We start from the raw sequence: 17,745 nt of genomic DNA, 5'->3' as shown, positions 1-17,745 counted from the left end.
TGCTAAGGTCCCTTCTGACCCTAGAAACTATGAAACTATATACTCAAAATCAAACATCTATTATAACATATTTTAATCTTATTTCAAAAACTATTTTTTTCCTAATGTATATGTGTCTGCATAGTGTATATAGAGATGATTTCATAATAGCTCAAAATAAAGTCTTACTCATGTATACTGTATGTGGGGGCATGGCAGGTGGGTGTGGGATGTGTGTGCAATGTGTGTGTATGGGATTTGTGGAGGGAGTGTAGGAGAGTGGAGTTTTTTGGAGGGGTTATGAAGGGCATGTGTGTGTGTGTATGTGTGTTTTGGAGGTGTGGGGTCTGTGAAGGATTGTGGGGGGTGTGGTAGTGTATATGGGTGGGTGTAGGCGGTGGTGGACCCCGCTGCCACATGTCCCCCCACCCCATGGTTTACAGTCTTCACTGCTAGCAGTGGCAGCAGCAGCAGGTGGCAGGCCCTAGGGGCACTCCTGGACCAATGCAGGTAGAGCCCCCCACTGGCACATGGCTCTGGCTGAATCCTGAGAGCTCTACATGGAGGCATGAAGCTGACCTATCCCGGCCTGCTGACATGTGCCTTCAAGCCGGACTGGGCTGGTTCCATATCAGCATGTGGGGCTCTCAGCACTACAGGTGGGAGCTGCACACCATCAGGCTGAACCAGCTTTGTGCCTCCACCTGGGGCTTCCAGCACTCCAGTGGGGAACTGCACATGGAGGCATGGAGCCCCCCTACCTTTGTGGCATGGGAACCGGGAGCTATGGGGAGTCACATACTATCAGGCTAGGTGGGCTCCATGCCTCCAAGTGTGCTTCTCCACTGTAGTGCTGGAAGCCCCACATGGAGGCACGGAGCTGGCCTAGCCCAGCCTGGCCCAGCCTGATGGAGTGTGGCTTCAGCCTGCAGCCCCATGTACTGGCAATTAGCCAACCCAGTCCAATTTGAAGGTGCACACCAGTGGGTTGGGCTGGTCAGGCTCCATGCTGCCACATGCAGCTCCCAAGATCCAGCTGGAGCTGCGCACAGCTGGGGTGGGGGAACTTTTCCTGCAGCAGGCCAGAAGAACCCCAAGGGCCACTGCCTGCTCCTGCTACTGTCACCTCTACTGACAAATCCTACCCACAAACCCCACCCACAAACCCCAAACCTAACCCACCCCCACCCATAAACCCCATACCCAGTCCCCTCTCCTTCAGGCAGGAGCTCCCCTCCCCACTCACCAGCTGTCCAGTTGTGACATCATGATTGATGCCTCCACATGGGTCTTCCAGATGGCATGCTGGGAGCACCACAGAGGTGGAAGTACAGAGCCTGTTTGGTCCAATGGTGCACCCTCTGAAAGCCCACCTCCTGCCGGCTTCCAGAGGGGCAGCCATAGGCTGGTAATAATTATTTTGGGGAGGGGACAGATTCACCTGGATTCTGCCCATGGGCCATATTTTGCCTGCCCTTGAGCTAGACTGATCTTAGTGGTGGCACATTACAGAACAAGGAGCAGTGGTCTCAGGTCGCAGCAAGGGAATTTTAGGTTAGACATTAGGAAAAACTTTCTCACTAGGAGGGTAGTAAAGTAGTGAAACAGGTTACCAGAGAGGTGCTGGAATCTCCATTTTTGGAAGTTTTTAAGACCCGACTAGATAAAGCCTTGGCCGTGATGATATAGTTGAGGATGGTCCTGCTTTGATCAAGGGATTGGACTAGATGACCTCTGAGGTCCCTTCCAACCCTAATTTTCTATGATTATATGATTTCTAAGATTCATTTGCTATTATTAGGTGGCTGTCTTGCCTCTGTCCTTGGGCTTTCTAGCACACTTCCCATGCATATGATCTGTCCATTATTCTTTCTTGGATTAGGACATTTGTTCCAGCTAACCAAGCCCCTAGAACCAGCACTGAACCCTGAGTTCTCAGTAGTTTAAACATATCTCCAGAACTCCAAGATTAATGGCCCTCTAGGTTTGCAGTTATCTCTTCAGAGATATAGCAAAAGCAAACAGATTTTTCAGGCGTTGTACAGGTTTGTAAACACAATTGCACTTTACTTTATACAGCACAAAGAACATACAGCTCCAGACAAAATATAATAAAGCCTTACATACATTTCTCTAAAAGTCTAGTGGGTCCTCTGGGCTTAGGTCAAATTCTTTGAGGAATCCAGAATCTGCCTTCTTTGAATCATGTCTCTCTCTCTTTCTTTCTTGTCCATGTCAAATTCCCTGGTTTTGGTCTCACATGTTTATTCTTTTTTCTTCCCTGCCTATTTCCTAAGGGTCATGTTACATGTTCACCTTTAAACTTATCAAATGTTGGCTAGTGTTAGCGTTAGTTTGAGTTTAGAATAATTACCAGGGATCCTGCTTTTCCAATAAATAAAAAATTCTCTGATAAAAACCCCTGCTGCTGCCATGGCTCAGCCCCAGTGGGCAAACCCATAGCCAGCGCAGGGCCCATGCTAGCAGCGGTGGTGGGTTATGAGCTGGTGCTCAGCACGGGGTAAAAGCAGCCCCCGCCCCATGACCAGCGCCCCATGCTCCCATGCTGCAGTGGCTCTGAGCCCACACGGAGCTGCTTGTGGCTGCTCTCCATTGCCACTGTTGCCCCATGGGATGGTGGTGATGTAGCAGAGAGGCAGGACAGCCCCACATGGGCTGCAAGAGGCTACAACAGGAAGTGCCAGCCATGCGGGGTGCATTTTTTCCCCCACATTGAGCACCTGCTTGTTCCCTGTGGGTGAATGCAGGGTCAGGGCTGTGTGCTGCTCCCCACCTGTACTGTGTGGCTGGGGCAGGGGCACTGGGAGTGAGCGGGTGTGTGGGAACCAGCAGCAGCCAGGCAAGAGTGCAGGCCCCATGCCCGTATCCTAGGGTTGGCGCCAGTGGGGCCCAGAGCAGGGTGGCAGGAGCGTTGGGTCCTGGCTAGCAGGGGATCGACGGAGCCAGGCCAGCTCCCCACTCTCCCTGCTGGTGCAGCCCAGCACAGCTCCACAGACCCCTGCCAGCCCATATCCCGCTCTTCTCCTGCCCCACTCTGGGCCCCACCAGCTCTGGCCCCAGGACACCAGCACAGGCCCCACACTCCACTTCCCCCCTGCCTCCACCACCGCTTTCCTGCCCACCCACCAGCTCCTGGCTGTATGGCTGGATCAAGGGGCTCAGCAGGAGTTGGCCCATCCCCGAGGACTGGGGCGTTTGCCATGGTCCTCCCCTGCCTTCCCCCCTTCTTACCTGAATTTCCCATGCTGGCGCAGCCACAAACAGCCCCACAGTCCCAGGCCAGAAGGTGGGGGCAGGGCTGGGCTCTGCTGTTGCTGCCGGGTCTTCCTTTGGGTCCTACTTCCCCTGACTCTTGTCTTCTTTTACAGGAGCCCGGAGCAGATAACTATTAATTTTCTAAAATTTTTAGTGGCCCCGTGGGCTGGATAGAATGGCTTAGTGGGCTGGACCTGGCCTGTGGGCCATATTTTGTCCACTTGTGGGCAATCTAAAGGCAACAGGTGTTAACTGAAAGACACCACATGAAACGCCTTTCTGATTCTAGGATAAAACAAAACAATCATTTTCCTGGACTCATCAGATATGATGGCATCTGCTGTTCTTCTTTTTCTTGTGTTTGTGTTTCTTTGTATGTGTAACATTGTCTCTTAATGATCCATGTTTACTGGGTGGAAAAGTGGTGAAGATGTGAGAGGCCTTAATGAGCTATTGGGTTTTCCTGTCAGCTTTTTATGTTTGTTTTTGTTTAAAGCTGGGGGTGGGGGAAGAAAACCCTGTTTGAGTTGATCAGCATATCCATTGATACCAGGTGAAACTAAAGCTGAGAGCTAAAGTTTAACAAATATTCATAATCCAGGAGCACAGGGGTACAGCTAAGGACTGGAAGCCATGTGGTAGAGGCACTTCCCCAGTCCTGACCCCTGTCTAGGCCTATACTCTCCTGGCCCTTAGTCTTCTCCGCCCCCCCCCCCCAGCACACAGAGAGGCAGGACACAGTTCAGAACTTTATTCAGCAGCCTGTGCACCTGCAGCTGGGTGGGCATGGGGCTCTCACACCCTGAGGAAGGTGTCAATGATGGCAACTGTGCCCTCCTCAGCAGTGGGGGGCAAGGGCATGTAACGCTGGTAGAGGTATCCTTCCAGGTGGTGGTGGAGGTTGCGGGGCAGGCCAGGCTTGCCCTCCATGCTGTTGCATCTCAGGGTCCTCAACCAGAAATGCAGGTGTGCCTGGAGAACCAGGAAGATCCTGAGCACCTGTGCATATCTCACTCCCTATCTGAGGCTAGGCAGTGTATGGTCCCCAGCGCACAGAGCATCGTGTATGTCAAATGTTGCAAGCTTTCACAAAAGGCTTCTGTTTCTTGCCTCTGCAGGACCAACATCTGGATGTGGAGGAGAGCCCACCAATCCCAGGGGGATGTGGGCTCTGGGTTGCTGCCACCCAGCGCTGGAACCATCCATATGGGCCAACAGTGCCAGTGGTGCACAGTGTACTTGGACCCTCCTGCTCCAGCAGCTGGAGCAGTGGGGTGCTGGACGTCACCTGCAGGGGCAGGGGCTGGAGCAGCCATGGTGTGGGGAGGCAAGGTGAGCAAGGAGGGACATGCTGCATGTTGCCCCTGCACTGGGCACATGGCTCCTGGGCAGGAAAGTTGCTGGCAAGGGATCAGAGGGTGGGGCTTCTTTTCCAATATGGATGCCAAGTGCTGGGAGCTGGGTCTGGCTTCAGCATGGCTGCCAAGTGCTGGCGGTCATGTGGCCAGAAGTTGGAGCTCTCCCCAGTGGCCACAGGGGCACATTGTAGGGCTGGAGGGACTTGGCAGTAGCTTGTGAAGACACATGCCAAAAATCATTTGCTGGCCATTAGCTTAATGCACAATAAATTTAGTCATACTTAAATGTATGTTTAGATGCACCCAAAAAGGTCAAAAGGAACTTACCATATAGCCACATACACACATGATCTCCATTTACTACAGGGTACAATGATCATTTTCCTGTATACCTCTACCTATTTATGTCTCTGTATTGATTATGTACAGATAGAAAGTGATTTTCCTGAGTCCTGGACATTGCTTTTCAGCTCTAGATGAACATATACTATGACCACCAAACTTTAGTTTTGGCAAAGATTATTTATATGAATAATGTTAAGAATCTCTTGCTGGATCTCAAGGCAAAAAAGAATTCTGAGGTCAACTTTTCCTGATGAAAGGTGTTATAAAATTGCAGGGCATTACTCTAGTCTCCTTATTACCTGCTGACTTGCATGAAAAGGTCTAGGATATGTAAGATATTATGTCCCTGAACTCTAGCTAGCCAAACTTTTATAAATTAGATGACAGGTATTACCATAAACTAGGCATTGTAGAGAGAAATAGAAATAGAGTAATACAAAATGATGCAAACTAATTTTGACATAGTTCATAATGTATATTATATTCTTAAAATACTTAGATTATTGTCTCACTTCTTATTTTTATCACAATCTATGGCACAGATTTGTTAAAGGCTCTACAATAATAATAGTAATAATAATAATAATAATTTATTCCCAATTAATACATTTTGTAAGAAAAACTGGAATTATACAGTCTAATTTGCATTAACAGTCCATGAATAAATAGGAGTGGGAAGTGTTTGATAAATAAAAGCATATGGCTGAAAATTTTCTTTTTTTCATTTATAAGAAAGTACTTTTCATGTAGAACCAGTATATTTCTAGCTTGTACACCTTACTGTGCATAGCACAGCATGAAATTTGTAACTGGTTACTTAGTCAGTTCCCATTTAGCTGATCTATAAAAACTTTGTCAATACACCAAGGAACATCCGGTGAAAACGAAACTGTGTGAAATAACTGAACCAAAAATTACAAGTGTCACATTTTAATAAGCAATGGTGTCTAATTATGGGAGATTATGTACTTACTTGCCAAGAGCAAAGCACTCCATCTTAACGGTAGTTCCCTTAGCAGCTGTAACTGTATATGGAAAATGGACCTCAATTTTTGGCTCATATTCCCCCATCACACCTGGGAAATAAAGAATGGTTTTTAAAAGTGTTAAAAAAATATTCACTAATTCTCTCTAAACCTAAAGATTTCATTGTGCAAACCACTGTTGTATGCTTGTTAGTACCTATATGGTGATTAAGTTTGTGACGAACAGAGATTATTTAAATTATTTTGACTCCCTTTGTTCAAATTCTATTCCTACATTAAAATATGAGATGGTGACTTCAAAGGTATTAAAAACATATCACTTTCTACAAGCAAAGACTTATTTTCTCAAATATGCTTTGAAAATTTATAATTAAAAACATTAAAATGTGTATTCAATATTGCAGGTTTGAGAGTCTACATATACTGTAACTTTGCCAATTATTGATGGAGTGTAACTTAGACTGATAAATCAACCAGAATCTTAAAAACTGTCTTCTTAATAACCAGACATTTTATGCCCTATTCTATCAAGAACATTTTCACTTGACTAAAAAATGTTCAAATATTGTGAAAGCGTGAGTGTCACATAGAAAAAAGAACAACTTTTACACAAAAATAAAAAAAAATCAAGCCCAAAATTCCTCCTCACAGTTGGCATGCATGTACATTTATTTATTTATATTTTAGGTCCCAACAACCTACTCAGTTAAGTTAAAAATAATCCAATAAACACATTCAGCACTCTTAAAAATATAAAGAATGAATCAGTGGAGTTATTCTAGATTTGCTCTTGGATAACTGACAGTCTTGGAAAACTGGTGGAGTTTATACATTAAAGGGAGCGAGATTATATAAAGTGAAGTGAGGAGTTTGATTTGATGAGAGTCAAAGAGCAGAGCTCTCATATTCAGACTGGAAAAATAATGTGGTATTAGCAGGGGTGATTTGGTTAGGCTAGAGATGAGGTAGCATGGATACATGAGATACGGAAGCCAAATGGCAAAGTCACATTTGCCAAAGTAAGATTTGAGCATGGCCCATACAAAGCTCCTGGGGAAGGGAAATTGAGGAAAAGGTGAGTTTGGGTGAAATTCAATAGTCAACCAGACCAGAAATAAAGGACTGGATAAAAGCCCATTACAATCAATGGAGAGGATCCCTCTCAAATTCAGTGGTGGTATGAAAGCAACAGAACAAAGGAAGAGAAAAAGAGATAGAGGAAGAGAAAGTGATGGGAGAGTGGGAAAGAAAAGAAACAATGCTAAGCATGGAAACCAGAGACTAACCCTTGCAGTGGAAATGGAAAAAATATAAGTGGTAGGAGGTGGTTAGGGTGACCAACAGTCTAGCAAGCGGATTTAGGATTTATATGAGAACCCATCTGCTAATATCGCTGTGAAGATTCACAGTGGGGGTCAAAGGGATCCATTTGGGACATTTGCTGCAGCTGCAGGCAGTTATTATTGAGAAGTTCCCTTCTGCTCCCAGGGATTTGTCTCTATGTCTGGGAGGTCCTGGTTTATGTTCCTTCACCCAGGTAGAATCAGGCTAGAGAGAGATGAGGTTAACAAAATATTTTTTTCATCAGTAATTGCTGATTAGCCAAATGAAAAGATGCATGAAATGCACAGGCTTTAATCAAGCATTTGTTAGGAAAGTTTTACAAATCAAGGAGAGAATTTCCAGTCAAGAGGAGAGAAAAAGAGGCAGCCCCCACTATCCATCAAAGCTATGAGAATAGCCAAAACCTCAGTTATGCAAGGATTTATGTGATCCCTAGGAGAGCTTGTTTTAAGTTGCTGCTCTACCAAACCACTAAGCTATAGAATATATTTTGTTTGATACATATTTATTTGTACCGAATGGAAGATTTCCTTCAGGAAAGACTCACTTGGTAGATAGGCAGAGACTTGTAACTAAGGGCATATACACAAGTGCAGGCAGCCTGTTGTGGACGTGCTCTAACTCATGGTGCTTAACACAAAACACCACAAGTTAGGGCACCACTGAACTCAGCAGGAAATGGAGCCCCCTGCATCATGGGCCTGGCCCAGTCCTCCACAAGATCCCAGCAGGGGTAGCCAGGCTGGGCTCATAAGGTAGAGGGGCTCCATTTCCTGCCCCCAGCCCAGGATGCTGCTGTCAAGATGCTTGTGCATGGGGCAGGGGGAGGAAGTAAGCCCCCCACACCTCATGGGCTCAGCCTAGCTCCCCCAGGACCCCAGCAAAATAGCTGGGTTGGGCACATATAGCAGGGAGGCTCCCTTCCCCCCACAACCCCCACTGCTCAGGGAGGAGACAGAGGTTTTATGTCTCATCTCTGTGACAGCCCCGGGGACGGGGCTAAGCTGGTGATTGCTCAGGCAAGCACCCCTCCATTCCACAAGGCAGCATGGGATGCAGGTAGAATTGCTGAAAATAACCTTTGCAGGGTACCTGTATGCAGGTTCCCTAAGGCCAGGGGTGGGCAAAATATAGCCCGTGGGCTGGATCTGACCCACCAGACCATTTTATCCAGCCCATGGGGCCCCTAAAAATTCAGAAAGTTAATATTTATCTGCTCCTGGCTGCCTGTCAAAGATGACCCAGGGTAACCAGCAAGAGCCAGCAACAAGGTCGTCCAGGCCCTGCCCCCCAGCCCAGAGAGTGGGGGTGTTTATATGTGTGTGGGTGGGTTAGTGTGTGCATGCAGTGAGTGAGGGGGAGAGAGAGACAGAGAGAGCAATGAGGGAGAGAGAAAGAGAGAGAGAGAGAGAGTGTGTAGTGTGGAAGGCATATGGTGTGTGTGTGTGTGCACACGCGCGCACACATGCAGTGAGGGAGGGAGAGAGACAGTGTGTGTGTGTTCATAGGGCAAGCCCCACAAGCACACACTACCATATATGCAGACCTCCACATCCATACCCCCTCACACATCACAGCCACCCTCCCTCCACACACAGCCCCCACAGCCTTATACTCACCCACACCCCACATATCCACACAGACACCCCCACATGCTCCCTCATTCCACATCCCCACACCAATCCCCCAACAACCACCCCACACACTCAAATCCTCCCCCACAGCCCACATACCCACAGCCCCCCATAAACCTATATCCACCTCCCATTTGCCCCCCCCGTATACAACAGTAAGACTTCCTTTTAAATTCACCTCTGTGTACACTATACAAACACACGTAAATCAGGACAAAAATATTTTTTGAAATCAGATTAATGAAGTTGCTGTTTGATTTTTAGAATATAATTTGGTATTTTTCTGGTTCTGAGATGGAGAAAGCCCTTGCTGAAACAAGTACTTCTGAGGGCAAGGGGAGGGACTTCTGGTGGCAAAGGCTGGGAGCTGGGCGGGACTTCCAGTCCCAATATGGCAACTGGGGGAGGGGAAGCACCTGTCAGGGGGCAGGGCTACCCACGTGGCCCTTGACAGCTTGTTGAAACTCAGTAAGTGGCCCTCCACCAGAAATAATTGCCTGCCCCTCACTAGGGTGCTCCACCTTAGTGTGCTCCTGTCTGATACTTCATCAGATGAGGGTTAAATTTTTGCATGATCAGCCATTTTAAATGCACTCAGTAGCCATATATGTTACAGCTGTAGAGTGCTTTCAGGGGCCTCATTGCATGAAAAATGTAACTTCTGTAAGTTGCTAAAGCTTTCTAAAGACCAGTTGAATAGTGTAAACATTCATATAATGGCTAATGTAGTGGTGAGTGGTTTTCAGTTTAAGACCCTTTCTGTCCCTTTCTTCCTTTCCCCTCTTTACTACAACCTGCTTCTCCCACCCGCTCCCCTCTCCTCCCCCCGCCAAATTAAAAGGGTTTCATTTTCATTCTATCCAAAATTAAAACAAATAACAAAACTTCAACTTTTTGACAAAACAGAAAATTCTCTGGCTAAGCCCAGTGCAGAGGGCTGGTGTCTCTGCTGTGTACATATATATTTATTAACTGCCTTAGGGAATGTGACTTTAAATTTATCTCTGGGAAGTTTAATATTAGCTAGGATAGTTAGATACAACACACATAGGAATAGAAAAGGAATGAAAGTAGAATAGAAAACATTGTATGGAATATATATATAAAATATATTTTAATACACAAACATAGAGACACACTTCTATCAAAATAAAGAAACTACTAATTTAGAGGTATAACATTTTTGAACACCCACTCCCCAGACTATTGATTCCATAAATAACATTGGCTGAAATAATAATGATGTGTTGATTCTTATTAAAAGAGTTTTTGCACAACACATCCCATCCTTGCCCTGCATTCTTTTGAAGTCCACAAACCAAACAGGTCTGAGTCAGATCAGTGCCAATACACAGGCAATGCAGGAGCTGCTGTTGATTATACATTCTGGTGTCTAAATCAGTATTAAATAAATACCCTGGCAGGATTTTATGGGACACTGAGCTTGGAGAAACACTGTTTCTTAACTCTGATATAAAGTCAAGGCCACGACCACCTGCAATGATTAAAGATGAAGTAATATTTTTTTTTCCAAAAATAGGGTCACTAATCCTGGTATTTTGGTTAAAATCAAAGCAATTAAATTCTACCCGAGATCTCCCTGCATTTATGATTCTTTTTGTCCTAATCTGTTGTACTGTTTTATGCTATTAAACAATTGAGGTTTTTCTCCTCTGACGCAGTTGAATTAAAAAAAAAAAAGAATGACATGATTCTTGTTCCTAATTTATACAGTGTTCAGGAAGCACTGAAATTGAAGATACTCTCAGTCAAATCAGTTTCAGTTCTTTACTCAGGTAAACACTAACTAGTTCATACTCCCTGTGTAAATATAAATATCAAATACTCTATTTATGACACATTCATTTCATGGTCCTCATGAGATGCTGATTTCCTAACATTTTGTACTTTGTCATGTTATTGTGAACTATTTTATGGTTCAATGTTGCAGGAACTGACAGCAAGATATAATACAAGTGTTCTGCAATCACTTGGTCTCTAGACCATGGCAAGACTACTCATGTAAGAAGGTTGGGGAGAAAAAAGAAAGTCTATTATTTTAACACCATATTTTTCATTTTTATTATTTATGATCTCAGAATTCAGGAAGGTTACTATATTTGTCTGGGCATCAAGGGCAAATTTCTCAAAGCCTTGTCTCCCCCTACATGTAATCACTTTGAAATACCTGGTGTATGTCAAGGTTTTTTATCTTTACCTATTTTTGTTCTGGTCACTACAATTTAGCAATAGCAAACTAGTCAGAATTTGCCTATTCATCGGGAATTTCATTTAATTTGTATCACACTTTAGGAAGAGGTAAAAATGAGCCTGAATGTTCAACACATTTCTACTGTATGTATTAATTTCAATAATATTTAAGGTATCAGCTTGCCTCTTTTTCTTGACATTTGATTAAGGGTTTAAAGGCTTCTTAAATCATTTATAGTTATCAGACCTGATATATATAATTTATGTCTTGTATGTAATTAAACAGCTACCAAGGTAGTTCAGAAATTTAAGAATACATACAGTGAAAACATGGTATAAATAGAAAACAGGAAGAACCACAGACAACACAGTACCATTAAAGATTGAGCTGTACCTGTGATTCCTCTCCTAGGACCTCTGCTGATATCCCTTTTGCATGACAGGGCTGTGCAAAGCTTCAGTAGCTGATTCAATATAGAGGAGATCTGGCCTGATTCAGGGACCGAATCTCTGAATCTGAATTGAATCGGGAGACCAAGTAAAAGCTCTGAATCGATTTGAAACATCCAAATCGATTTGGAAATGCTTCAGAAAAGATTTGGCCAATTCAGAGATTCAGCCATAGACTAAACAGCTGGTAAATCTGTTGGGGTTGGGGGAGGGGGCAGGGAAGGGAGGGAAGGAGTGTGGGGGAGGGATTGAGGCTGGGGTTGGGACAAGCTGCCCAGCTGCAGTGGGGGGTGCATTACTTGGGGAGGGGGGTGAGGGGCATGGGATACAGGCGTGGCAGCACTGGGAGCAGGGGCTCTGCTCTGCTTCTGTTTGCCCAGCCAGGGTGTGTAGGGGCAGGATGCAGGTGTAGCTTGATCCAGGTGGAAGGAGGCAAGTGGCAGCAGGGCAAAGGCCCCACTCCCAGCGCTATCATGCCTGCATCTTGCACCTGTTCCACGCTGGCTGGCAAGCGGCATCAGGGCAGAGACCCTGCTCCCAGTGCTGATGCGGGTGCGGCAGTGCTGGGAATGGGGGCTATGCCCTGCTGCTGCCCAGACCGAGCTGCACCTGCATTGTGCCCCCCCCCACCAGCTGGGCAAGCAGCAGCAGGGCAGAGCCCCCGCGGCTCCCCGCACTGGAGCAGAGGCAGGCACAGCTGGAGGAGCCATGGGAGAAGCCCTCAGGACTGCCTTGCCTGGCCCCAACCTTGTTCCAGTGCTTTAAAAAAAAAAAGCCCCATATTTACTGACTCTGGCAGTGGTGATTGGGGCCTCTGAGGGCTCATGGCAGAGCCCCCCTGTTCAGTGTGGGGCAGTGGGGGGGCATCAGGGATTGTCCCCCTGCCTGGCACCTGTATGGCACCTGCCCCACGGCATGGGTGCAGTGTGGCTTGGCAAGGTGCCATGCACTGTCTGGGAGCTAGGGTGGCTCCAGCAGTCAGCCGGAGCCTGGCAGCACTCAGCTTCAGTGGCCCAAGCTCCCAGACAGCTGCTGCACAGATGCCAGATGGGTGGGGTGATCTGCACTGCCCCCAGCTGCCTCATGCTGTGCAGGGGAGCTCTGCCATTCCTGCAGCCAGTGGATACGCGGCTGGTTTTTTTTTTAAGAGCTCCACAATCACTGGCTGCAGCAGTGGCAATCAGGGGCCTTTGGGTGCTCTTGGCAGAGTCCCCCCCATGCAGTGCAGGGGAGTGGAGATCACCCCCTCATCCAGCACCCATGCAGCAGCTGTCACATGGCATGGGTGCAGCATGGCTCAGCAGGGCACTGTGCACTATCTGGGAGATGGGATGGCTCCAGCAGTCAGCCGGAGCCCGGCAGCACTCAACCCCAGCAGCTCCAGCTCCCAGGCAGCATGCAACTCCCTGCTAAGCTGCGGTGCACCCCTGCCATGGGGCAGGTAATGCGCGGGTGCCAAGCAGCGATCCTCACTGCCCAACACTGCCCCACACTGTGGTGGGCTCTGTTATGAGTGCCCAGAGGCCCCAATCACCCCTCCTGCAGCCAGTTTTTTTTTTTTTCTTTAAGTGCTGGGACTAGGCTGGGGCCGGGCGGGGGTGGGGCCGGGCAGGGCAGCCATGGGGACTTCTCCCATGGCAGTTCCCACCCAGGAAGAGGCAGTCATAGGCAGAGGAGCTGCAGGAGAACCTGCAGCCACTCGGCTGTGCCTGCCTCTCCCAGACCGATCCAAATCACTGACTCTCTCTGAATTTTCTGAAGCTGATTCAGCCTAATTGATTCAGGGCAGTGATCCAAATCTCCAAATCAAATCACTGTCCTCTAAATCTGTTGATTCTGAATCCAAATTGAATACCTCTCTATTTGCACAGGCCTACTGCATGACAAGCTTCTATTAGCACTTACTCTAGAATGGAACCTCACCGCACTAGAGCGATTATCAGGTTACAAAATCTCCTGTTTCACCAGTCATAATCCCTCATTGGGTGTGTCCAGATCAGTGTGGTCATGTAGTATGCATCATACCACACTGTCTGGAGTTCTCCGCACTGCAAGGGTACATTGCCCAAGTATGCTGTTCCAATTTTTTTTCCTGCAGTTTTCTTGACCCCTGGAAATGCAGGTATTTAAAAAAAAAAAAAAAAAAAAGCAGGAAAAAAACCCTGAAGCAGCGCACGCTCAGGCAGCATGCGCTGCTAAAAAGTTGGACCAGGACGCTACGCTCAAAGCCGTGCTACAGCTGCTGGGCAGGCTCCACCTGGTAGGATCACTGTGGCTGCCAAAAGGCCCCCAGGACTCCAGGTAAGGCTGCTGGGGCCAGCATAGTACTGGCCTCAACCTCCCCTATGCCACCTGGGGCAACGTGCTGTGCACCAAAGCATGTGTGCCACAGATGTTGGCTGCTGCTACTTGTCCCCAGGGAACCAAATGTCCACACACATCTGGACGTGCCCACAGAGCCCAGACTTGATTTGGATCCAGCTATAGAACCCTCTCTGGGAGCTAATGTGAAATGCAGTGATTCAAGACAGCTTCTTTAGTGGACAAGCATGATTTAGTGGATCAGGAGGGGGAAAAATACTAAGCAGCAAGAAACAGCATAAAAATAATTAAAGTTACAATGCTTTCTGTCTAACATGAAATAACTTTTCTTGCTTGTTTAAGCAGACCTTGGGTTATTACTGCCCCTTCTTCCCTTCTATGTCAAAGGATCAGCTTGCCTCTTTCCAGCCCCCACCCCCCAAATCTCTTCACTTTTCTGTTTCAAAATCAAAGTTGTCTGTTTTTGTGTCCCACCAGGCTTTTTCCTTGCCAGCCAGAGGTAAACTGAGATGAAAATTCAAAGGTAATGAAACCTATATTGTCTTGCTGAGTACTGAAAATAGGACTTATCTGAAATCATTGCCTGCTTTCCAGGCCTAAGTCAGTCCTTGCAGGAATTAACTCTTTGTAGTTACATAAGAACAATCAAATGAACCACGGCAGATAACATTCATAAAGGTAAATCTGGTATCTTCTCCATTTGTCTCTCATACAAATATTTTTTGCTACATTTCATGAATAAACCATTTTTTCTTAATCCCCACAGTAAGGTACTTTATAACAAAGCCAAGAAAATTCATTAAGTCTGGAATGTTTCGCTTTATAAGAGGGGAGAAATATGGTCCATGTGGTGTGTTCAAGCATAAAACTCAGAAGGTGTTGGCTATTCCCCTCAAACGTCATTTGTGCAGCTCAGCCCAGATCTAAAGAAGGACTTACATATGGTAATGCCAAAGAAAGCATTTAGGTACCTGATTACAGAAAGGAATCCACAGCATTGATTTAGGGTGCTGAAATTCCTTAAATAGTAAACGGGGGTTGTAAGACACCTCTGGTCTTCATAAAAGCCAGCACACTGAGTAGGATGATGCTTAAGAAAACCAACAGAAAATGCTGAAGAGAGGAGAAACTGAAATGCCATCTTTCTCCTGGACTCAGACATGCATGGGATACTGGAATTCCTAGCCCCAAACTCCCTCTTACACCTATACACCTAAGTCATCTCTTAAAGTTGGAATTACTTTTTTTGTTGTTTACAGAATAGTGGTAGTACACACATTTTATATTGCAACCTAATTGTTAGACCACTCATGAAGGAATTGTAAGACCCATGTTCAATGTCATCCTCCATATGAGGTGTTCAAACCCACATCTCTCACCTCCAAGGAGAGAATCTTAACAATCAAACTGTCATCTAGGTTTTGGTTGACGTTGGGGATGGGGGATGTGAGACAATCTTCATACATCTTGTGGATGACCAAGAACGTAAGTTTCGTGGTATCAGAGAAAGAGAACAAGGAAGAAATGAGGCATTCTGTGAGGGGGAAGTCATGCCTTTGTAACCTTACTCCCAATACTACTTTCACATTTTATATAATAACTGCTAAATGTAAAAAGCATAAGCAGTCACAAGGAACCATAACTCTCTCTTCAAGAGGGAGTACTTACATCACTGAGCTAGTCACACATCTTCTTGTGTTCAGTCCCTCTGGTTATCTTTTTGAATGAAAGCAGCTGTGGGCATATTGTATGTAAACTCAATAATGCTGGTGTTATTGAAGCAGAATCATGGTTGTACACACATTTGTTATTAGCCTGCCTACTAGATTGGGTTCCTCAGGGAGCATCTAGTTTGTGTACAGTTTTATCTGCCAAGATGCTCAGCTCAGCTAACTGGTAATCAACTTGGCACAGAATCATAGAAAATCAAGAGGTTATCTAGTCTAAACTCCTGCTCAAAGCAGGACCATACCCAACTAGATCATCTCAGTCAAGGCTTTGTCTAGCCAGGTCTTAAAAACCTCCAAGGATAAAGATTCCACAACCTCTCCTGGTAGGCTGTTCCAGTGCTTCACCACCCTCACAGTAAGAAAGTTTTTTCCTAATATCTAACCTCAACTTCCCTTGCTGCAACTTGAAACCAATGGTCCTTGTTGTTATCTGCCACCACCGAGAACAGTCTAGCTCCATCCTCTTTGGAACCAGCCTTCAGGTAGTTGAAGGCTGCTATTAAATCTCCCCTCAGTCTTCTCTTCTCCACAATAAATAAGTCCAGTTCCTTCAGCCTCTCCGCAGAAATCATGTGACTTCTAACCCGGGGGTTCTCAAACTTTGTGATACTGCAACCACGAGTGCTGGATGGCAGTGGCAGGGGATGGATAGCTCACATGTAGTAGCCGCTATCCACCACTTCATGCCAATACCGCATGCCACTTCTCCGTGCTGCTGCAGTATTCCCTAGGAAGTTTGCGGCCCCCTTTTAAGTTGCTTGCAACCTCCTGGAGAACCCCTGCTCTAACCATTTTCATTGACCTCTGCTGGACTCTCTCCAATTTGTCCATATCCTCTCTGCAGTGGGGGGCTCAAAACTGGACATAGTACTCTGGATATGGTTTCACCAGTGCCACACAGAGGAAGAATCACTTCCATCCATTTGCTGACAATGCTCCTACTAATGCAGCCCACTATGCTGTTAGCATTCTTCACAACAAGGGCGCACTGTTGACTCATATTTAGCTCATTGTCCATAGCCTTCAGGTCCTTTTCTGCAGAGCTGATGCTTAGCTAGTTGGTCCCCAGCCTGTACCAGTGCATAGGATTGATATGTCCTAAATACAGGACTTTTTAACTTGTTATTGAACCTCATGAATTGGGAGCCATTGGGAGGATACTTTGTGAGATGATTGAATACTGTGGTAAAAGGTACCTAAGTACCATATAAATGCTGTAAACATTATTGATTGAGGACTATTTAGTAGGAGTAATGGAATAATCAAATCAGAGAAAATAGGTCTGGAAGAGACCATAGAACATATTCCAGTCCCAGCTCCTTGCTCAAAGAAGGAAGCTATTCCCAGCCAAAACTATCCCAGAAAGATGCTTGTTTAACCTACTCTTAAAAGCAACATGTGATGGAGGTTCCACCACCTCTCTATGTAATCTTGTCCAGTGTTTACCACTGTCATAGTTAGAAAATTCTTCAGAATATCAACATCTAAATCTCCTTTACTGTATTTTAAGATTGTTATTTCTTGTCCTGTCTTATTTCAACAAACAATTGTTTGCAAGTCATAACATAATAGAGAGGTAGATCTGGAAGGGACCTCCAGAGGTCATCTAGTCCAACCCTCGCCCTGAGGCAGAATCATCTCTATCAAAACCATCCTATAAAAATCAATTGCCAACCTCTTAGCAAAATTATACAATTAAAATTAACCCTGACAAAAACACAGGACATAGCAACCTAACCTTTCACAGGTAAGGCAGGGGGGACCACAGCATCCAATGTGCTGCTGTTGTTAAAAAATACTCAACAAATCCAAGGAGGGGGGTCACACCCTCCACCACAGAGAAAGGCAAAAACCCCCATAGTCCCCACTAATATGACCACAGAGTAAAATTCCTCCCTGACCCCAAATATGGCAATTGGTCTGACCATGAGCAGACGGGCAAGACCCTCTGGGTAGGCTAAAGTCCCAGAAGGATGATGGGCACCCCTTAGTCAAAATCCCCAACCTTGACTCTAGCCAGTGCCTAATGCCTTAAAAAAAGTCTTGAAGGCTTAAAAAAATAAAAATAAGACTGAACACCCCCTCCACCCCCCCCCACCAAAAAGCCCTA

General features: G+C 46.0%; 1 protein-coding gene across 1 annotated transcript in view; it reads right to left on the bottom strand.

Annotated features, from left to right (window-relative positions):
- CNTN5 (contactin 5) overlaps positions 1 to 17,745 on the bottom strand; it is a 1,308,168-nt gene that overhangs the window by 361,466 nt on the left and 928,957 nt on the right. The window contains exon 9 of the mRNA XM_019525021.1: positions 5,932 to 6,034. Coding sequence (XP_019380566.1) covers positions 5,932 to 6,034 — 103 coding nt within the window. The remainder of the gene's footprint in view (positions 1 to 5,931; positions 6,035 to 17,745) is intronic.

The sequence above is a fragment of the Gavialis gangeticus genome, unplaced genomic scaffold (assembly GCF_001723915.1).
Source record: "Gavialis gangeticus isolate Ggan-Ray unplaced genomic scaffold, GavGan_comp1, whole genome shotgun sequence".
Taxonomy (NCBI): Eukaryota; Metazoa; Chordata; order Crocodylia; family Gavialidae; genus Gavialis; species Gavialis gangeticus.
The sequence above is the reverse complement of the archived record's forward strand: the minus strand, read 5'-3'. Positions and strand labels throughout refer to the sequence as shown.